General features: G+C 40.6%; 1 protein-coding gene across 1 annotated transcript in view; it reads right to left on the bottom strand.

Annotated features, from left to right (window-relative positions):
* ZDHHC9 (zinc finger, DHHC-type containing 9) overlaps positions 1 to 8,366 on the bottom strand; it is a 47,330-nt gene that overhangs the window by 16,663 nt on the left and 22,301 nt on the right. The window contains exons 6-7 of the mRNA XM_011988845.1: positions 1,296 to 1,433; positions 307 to 355 (exon numbers count right to left, since the gene is read on the bottom strand). Of these exons, the coding sequence (XP_011844235.1) occupies positions 307 to 355; positions 1,296 to 1,433 (187 nt within the window). The remainder of the gene's footprint in view (positions 1 to 306; positions 356 to 1,295; positions 1,434 to 8,366) is intronic.

Raw genomic sequence — 8,366 nt, 5'->3', positions numbered from 1 at the left:
ATTCATAAATGAAGAACTAGTGAGGGAAAAGAAAGAGGATGTGATTTATAGAAATCTCATCTGAACCCCCTTTGCAGAAATGCAGCCACCGTTCTGAGCAGGGAGTGAAGGAAAGAACTCCCTTTTAGTCCCGGTCATCTTCCATTCTGGTTGTTACCACTAAGACTATATATATTTTTTAATTATTTTAGACCTTGGCACTCTCTGATGTCTGAAAAACTAGATAGTGGGAGAAATGTGGGGAGAAAGCATGCTGGAAAGTAGCTTAAGAAGGCTTTAGAGGGACATACTGCCAGGGGAGGATATGTTCCAGGAGTTTCTTTCAACGTCTCCAAGAAGCCAATTTTCAAAGATTCTGTGAAATTGGGAGGAGTAGAGAGAAAAATTAGTGACTTCAGTCAAAGCTACACACTATCCTAGTGCCTACTCACTTCCTTCCCTCCCTTTCCCATGTTACACACTGGCAAGAGCTAAGCTCTCACTCGGGCAAGGGTGAAGAGCTTCATCTCCTAGCTGGTAGTCTCATGACTAAAGAGTTCACATTTTCAGTGCAGGACCAGGCCCTGGACTAGAGAGGTGGGTAGAAGCCAAGCAGTAGGATCCCTTCCCTTTTCCCTAGCCCCCAACTATGGACATGTGAGGGGGATATTAACAGATAAAAGAAATCAGAAATACCCAAGAAAAATCCTCTCTCCTTGCCAATACGTGTCCTTCCCTTGCTCAAAATCCAGCTCAGAACTCTTCTCTTTCCAGGAAGCTGTCTTAAGACCACTCCCTTAACTCCACATCACATCTGCCCTTAGACTGGTGTGTGTGTGTGTGTGTGTGTGGGTGTGTGTATGTTTGTGCACATATACACATGTGGGTGTGCTTTCTATCTCCCAAAATAGACCGTGAGCTACCAAAAGACATTTCTCAGGCAAAACCCTTTTCTACCCCTTAGCACAAGGCAAGTTTTACAAGGCAGAAGAAGAGAGGATTTTCTGAGACAAAATACATCCCCAACCTTTGGGATTACCTCAGAAATGCCCCAGTACTCTGGATACAGACCAGTAATTATGGCCCCAGGCCCTAGCAGTTGGTCAGAGAAAAGGCCAACACACTGAGTAATACTCATTGATGTGCACTAAGGTTTGCAACCCTGCTCAAGAGCAGATAACAGTGCTCATTTCTAACCTGTCCTAAGGTACCTTTCACAATGGTACCACCAGGAAACCCAACCACCCTCTAAGCCGCCCTTAACTCTTCCCCCACCCCGCCCCACTCCAACAACAGACACTGCCCTGCATACTCACTGAGGGCCACATAGACGATGTTGAAGGCGAAGACATAGATTGTGAGGAGGGAGAGAGAAAGGATGAAGAGGTAGAAGTAGCGGTAGTTCCTCTTTCCAACACAATTACCCACCCAGGGGCAGTGATGGTCGAAGCGCTCTGTGGAAGAAAGAGAGAGTCCAATGCCAAAAGACTCCAGAACAAAAATCAACCCCGCCATCCGCATAATATCTAATTCAAAGACCTCCAGGATCATTGTCTATTTCAGTTGTAAAAAATACAGGGTTTTATTTTTTTACTTTTTCAAAATGTTTTCATAACCATCTCATTTGATCCTCACAATTTCCCTGGAACTTGAGCAAAAGGAGATACTCTTTTCCCCACTTTACAGATGAAGAAACAAAGGCATGGAGAGGTTAAGTGATCTGCCTCACTTTGCTCATTAAAAGCAGAGACACTGCTTGTCCAAATAAAATATTAATCGGTGGGCCTGCTAAGTTCAAGAAGAATAAATAGGTGAAAATAGCCAAGGAAAAATGTAAAACTACAATATTTAAAATGGTATGGCATAGCTCAATGGAATGGAAAGAGCCCAGAAACAGATCTTAGAACAGATAAGATTTTGTTGTCTAATAAACTCAGCATCACAAAATCAGGTGAAAGGAAGTATTATTCCATAAACAATTATGTAACAATTGGCTATTTGGTGCAAAATATGGATCAATTTCTTTTTTGTCTTCATACTACTTGTCATAGTAAATTCCAGATGAATTAAAGAGCTAAATGTAAAAACAAAGCAAATCCATAAAATAACTACAAAGATTAAATATTTATTTGTCCGCTATATGCAGAAGGACTTTCTAAGCATAAAAGTACTGGAAGAAAACAGATGACAAGGAAAAATAGATTTGACTCCATAAACTTTAAAAAAAATTTTGTGGTTTTGATTTGCATTTCCTTGGCGATCAATTATGTGATTATTACACATTGCATGCCTGTATCAAAACTTCTCATGTACACCATAAATATATATACCTACTAAATACCAACCAAAAATTAAAAATTTAAAAAATACTTTGTGTGTCTTAAAATTACCATAAAGAAAATTAAAGAGAAAAAAACCAATGGCAATCTACGTAAAGTTGTACCTGGCTATGTGAAAAGTTCTTAGAAATCAATAGGAAAATACAAATACTTCGTCAAGAAAATAATAGTCAAAAGTTACTTGAAATTTGCTAAGAGAGTAATCTTAAGTGTCCACACCACACACGCACATACACACACAATGGCAATTGTGTGGTGATGAATATGTTCATTTGATTGTGGTAAGCATTACAGGCAGATACCAAAATCCACCCATACTCAAGTCACTCAGCAGCCCTGCAGAACCCACAGATAAGAAAATTGCCCCTCGTGTACACAGGTTTTGCATCTTGTGAATACTGTACATTTGAACCTTGAACAACTCAGGTTTGAACTTTGTGCGTCCACTTGTACGTGGATTTGTTTCAATAAATACAGTTGGTCCTCCGTATCAACAGGTTCTGCATCCACAACTAAAACCAGATCAAAAATACAGTATTCACAAAATATGAAACCCCCAGATACGGATACAGGGGGCTGACTTTTCATATCCATGGGTTCCACAGGGCCACTGCAGGACTTGAGAATGCATGGGGTTTGGTATTCAAGGGCAATCCCTGAAACCAATACCCCAAGGATACTTAGGGACGACTGTATTTTGGATCCGCGTTTGGTTGCAGATGAGGAACCCACTGATACTGTATTTATTGAAAAAAAAAACCCTCATTATTAAGTGGGCCCATGCAGTTCAAAACTGCATTGTTCAAGGGTCAACTGTACATAAAACAAAAACAAAAAACAAACAAAAAGGAAATAGGGCAAAAACTAATAAATACCATAAAACCTATATTTAACATTTTTCCTATTCACCAATAATTCAGTGTAATACTAGTAAAACAGTAACATATTTTATGCCTATCAAAATAAGAACATAAATAATAAAATTCAGTGCTAGTGAGAATAAGGTAAAATGGACACTCTAACATACTGCTTGTGGGAGCATAAAATGAAAGAACCTTTCCAGAAAGCAATTTGGCAGTACGTATCAAGACCTTCATAAAGCTTGTACCCTTTTGGCAGAATAAATCCATTTTCAGTAATTTCTCTTAAGTAAATAGAAATGCACACAGAAATTTTAAGTTCAATTTTTATTTTTATTTACTTATTTTTGAGACAGAGTTTCACTCTTGTCATCCAGGCTGGGAGTGCAATGGTGTGATCTCAGCTCACTGCAACCTCCGCCTCCCAGGTTCAAGCCTCACTAGCCTCCCGAGTAGCTGGGATTACAGGTGCCCGCCACCACGCCCTGCTAATTTTTGTATTTTTAGTAGAGACGGGGTTTCGCCATGTTAGCCAGGCTGATCTCAAACTCCTGACCTCAGGTGATCTGCCCGCCTCAGCCTCCCAAAGTGTTGGGATTACAGGCGTGAGCCACCGTACCCAGCTGAAGTTCAAATTTTGTATTGTTTGGGAGGCCCAGGCAGGGGAATCACGAGGTCAAGAGTTTGAAACCAGCCTGGCCAACATGGTGAAACTCCATCTCTACCGAAAAATGCAAAAATTCGCAAGTCGTGGTGGTGCACGCCTGTAATCCCAGCTAATCAGGAGGCTGAGGTGGGGGAATCGCTTGAGCTCGGGAGGCAGAGGTTGCAGTGAGCTGAAATCACGCCACTGCACTCCAGCCTGGGTGACAGAGTGAGACCTTGTTTAAAAAAAAAAAAAATCTATTATGGTAAAATATGCATAACATACAATTTGCCATTTTAACCATTTTAAGTGTACAATTCAGTGGTATTAATTACATTCATAATGTTGTGGAACCATCACTATTATCTATTTCCAAAACCCTTTCATTACTCCAAAGAGAAACTCTGCACCCATTAAGCAGTAACTCTCCATTTCCCCCTTCCCCTATCCCCTAGCAATCTCTAACATTCTGTCTCTATGAATTTGCCTATTCTAGATATCTCATATAAGTGGAACCATACAATATTTGTCCTTTTGTCTGTTTTTTTTTCCACGTAGCATGTTTTCAAGGTTCATCCACATTGTATCAGTACTGTATTCCTTTTTATGACCAGATAATATTTCATTGTATGTATATACCACATTTTGTTTAGCCATTCATCTGTTGATAGACACTTGGGTTGGTTCCACCTTTTGGCTACTGTGAATAATGATGCTATGAACACTGGCATACAAGTAGGTTTTGAGTCCTTGTTGTCAAGTCTTTTGGCAATTGTTATGGAATGAACTGTTCCCCCATTCCCCAGTTCCATATGTTGAAGCCCTAACCCCCAATGTGGCTGCACTTGGAGGCAGAACCTTCAAGGAGGTAACTAAAGTTAAATGCGGTCATCCAGGTGGGGCCCTAATCCAATGGGACTGGGGTCCTTGTAAGGAGAGGATGAGACACCAGTAGTGTGTGAGCACAGAGAAAAGGTCACATGAGGACACAGCAAGAAGGCAGCCATCTGCAAGCCAGGGGGAGAGGCCTCACCAGAAACCATCCCTTCTCGCACCTCTATCTTCGACTTCCAGCCTCCAGAATTGTGAGAGAATAATTCCCATTGTTTGAGCCAGCCAGTCTGACGTATTTTGTTATGGTAACCCAAGCAGACTAATATAGGTGTACACCCAGGAGTGGAATTGCTGGGTCATGTGGTAATTCTATGTTTAACTTTTTGAGGAACCACCAACTTTTCCACAGCAGCTGCATGATTTTACATTCTCACCAGAAATGTATGAAGGTTCCAATTGTTCCATATCCTTATGTTTAATAATTACGATTGCAGTGTTATAACAATGAATAAAGTAGAAGAATGAATAATGTCTAATGACAGAAGACTGCCTAAATAAACTTGAATAGAACCATATGATGGATTATGCAGTCATTAAAATAATATATTAAAGAAACATTTATTAAAGATGCAGAAAAATAGGATAGAATGTTAAATGACAAAAGCAGGATTAAAAACTATCATGTTACAGTCCAATTTTGCAGAAACACTAGAAGGAAATATAGCAAAATGGAGAGTGAATTTAGGATTAAGTTTTATTTATACTTTCTGTACTTCCCATATTTTCCACAATGAACATGTGTTATTTTGATGAATAAAAGGTTACAAAAGAATAAAATACACCAATTTGGGCCAGTGCGGTGGCTCACACCTGTAATCCCAGCACTTTGGGAGGCCGAGGAGGGCAGATCACGAGGTCAGGAGATCGAGACCATCCTGGCTAACACAGTGAAACTCCATCTCTACTAAAAATACAAAAAATTAGCCAGGCGTGGTGGTGGGCGCCTGTAGTCCCAGCTACTTGGGAGGCTGCGGCAGGAGAATGGCGTGAACCCAGGAGACAGAGCTTGCAGTGAGCTGAGATTGCACCACTGCACTCCAGACTGGGAGAGAGAGCGAGACTCCATCACAAAAAAAAAAAAAAAGAAAAAAGAAAAGAAAAAAAAAGAATAAAATACATCAATTTGAAAGAAAAGTGAGCTGTGTACCGGTCAAAAAATAAGGCTGTAAAAATGGTCTATCTCCTGCTGAGGAGGCTACATCTTTTCAGGTAAGGGAAGAAAGGTATAGAGAAGAATGGTTATACAGATACATATTTTTTACAGTATTTTAAATCACGTCTTTTCTGATAATACAAGTAATACATGCTCATTATAGAAAACTTGAAAAAAAATAAAAAGAAACATGAAGAAATCACAGCAGTGGAGGACAGCATATGAAAAAATGAAAGAAACAAAATCACTCATAATCCCACAACCTATAGATAATAAATTATAAAAATTGTGGCATATTTCCTGTATTTCCTTGCATATTTCTTTATACCTCATTATATACTTTTTTAAATAGGTAACTGACTTCACACGGTAAATGTAGCCTCTCTCCTGTTTTGTGTCATTTAGCTTTCTGGTATGAACTCTTTCCATTAGTCTAATGTATGAATGTCCATTTACTTATTTATTTATTTATTTATTTAGGGACAGAGTTTAGCTCTGTCACCCAGGCTGGAGTGCAGTGCCACGATCTCGGTTCACTGTAGCCTCCACCTCATGGGTTTTTGATTCTCGTGCCTCAGCCAGGATCTCAGCTGGGATTACAGGCACATGTCAACATGTCCAGCTAATTTTTGTATGTTTTAGTAGAGACGAGGTTTCACCATGTTGGTCAGGCTGGTCTCAAACTTCTGGCCTCAAGTGATTTGCCCACCTCGGCCTCCAAAAGTGCTGGGATTACAGGAGTGAGCCACCACGTCCAGCTCTATAATTTATTTGGCTACTCGTCTGTTGGTACACAATTAGGTTCTTTTCAACTTTTAATTGTCATAATAATCCTGAGTTAAACATTTCTACCCCTAAATATCTTCCCACATCTCTGATTTCATGGGACAGACTCCCTAGAAAGGGAACCACTGGCATCAAAAAGTATAGATGTTTTTAAGGTTTTTGATTACTCTTATTAGGTTACCTTCCAAAAAGTTTGTTCCAATTTACACTTACTAGTGGAAGAACAAATATCAGGTTTTCCTTGCTAATTTTCTAGATTTAAAAAAAGCATATTGGGCTGGGAGTATTGGCTCACACCTATAATAACAACACTTTGGGAGACTGCGGCGGGTGGACTGCTTGAGCTCAGGAGTTTGAGACCAGCCTGGGCAACATGGGGAAAACCCATCTCTACAAAAAATGCAAAAAAAAAGAAAAAATAGCCAGGCATGGTGGTGCATGCCTGTAGTCTCAGCAACTTGGGAGGCTGAGGTGGGAGGATCACCTGAGCCCAGGAAGTTGAGTCTGCAGTGAGGTGTGATTATGCTACTGCCCTCCAGCCTGGAAAAAAGAATGATAGCCTATCTCCAAAAAAAAAGCATCCTGAAATCATTTCTTTGACTATTAGTCATGATAACTAGCCAATTATATTTTTATGAACTGTCTATATTTCTCCCGGAACATTAGTGCTTTTAAAAAAATTGATTTGTATGAGTTCCTTATAGTTAAGAATATTAATAAGGAAAGGAAATACTACCTCACATCAGCCCTTCTTTTTTTTATTAATTTTAAGTTCTGGGGTACATGTGCAGGATGTGCAGGTTTGTTACATAGGTAAATGTGTGCCATGGTGGTTTGCGGCACATATCAAGCCATCACCTAGGTACTAAGTCCAACATGCATTAGCTATTTTTCCTAATGCTCTCCCTCCCCTCCCCATCCCCCAGTAGGCCCCGGTGTTTGTTGTTCCCCTCCCTGTGTCCATGTGTTCTCATTGTTCTCAAAAGAAGACATTCATGCAGCCAACAAATATATGAAAAAATGCTCAACATCACTGATCATTAGAGAAATGCGAATCAAAACCACACTGAGATACCATCTCATGCCAGTCAGAACGGCGATTATTAAAAAGTCAAAAAACAACAGATGCTGGCGAGGTTTCGGAGAAATAGGAACCCTATTGTTGTTGGGAATGTAAATTAGTTCAACCATTGTGGAAGATGTGGCAACTCCTCAAAGATCTAGAACCAGAAATACCATTTGACCCAGCAATCTCATTACTGGGTATAGACCTTCCTTAAATATCAAGTTTCCTGCTTCATTTAAAATGGATTTCGAGGGCCGGGCACGGTGGCTCATGCCTGTAATCTCAGCACTTTGGGAGGCCTAGGTGGGTAGATCACAAGGTCAGGAGTTTGAGACCAGCCTGACCAACATGATGAACTTCCATCTCTACTAAAAATACAAAAATTAGCCAGGCGTGGTGGTGCACGCTTGTAATACCAGCTACTTAGGAGGCTGAGGCAGGAGAATCACTTGAACCCGGGAGGTGGAGGTTGCAGTGAGTGGAGACCACACCACTGCACTCCAGCCTGGGCAACAGAGTGACACTCCATCTCAAAAATAAAATAAAGGCCAGGCGCGGTGGCTCAAGCCTGTAATCCCAGCACTTTGGGAGGCCGAGACGGGCGGATCACGAGGTCAGGAGATCGAGACCATCCTGGCTAACA

Source organism: Mandrillus leucophaeus, unplaced genomic scaffold (assembly GCF_000951045.1).
Source record: "Mandrillus leucophaeus isolate KB7577 unplaced genomic scaffold, Mleu.le_1.0 Scaffold339, whole genome shotgun sequence".
Taxonomy (NCBI): Eukaryota; Metazoa; Chordata; class Mammalia; order Primates; family Cercopithecidae; genus Mandrillus; species Mandrillus leucophaeus.
Note: the sequence above shows the minus strand (reverse complement) of the source record. Positions and strands in the feature narration are given on the sequence as shown.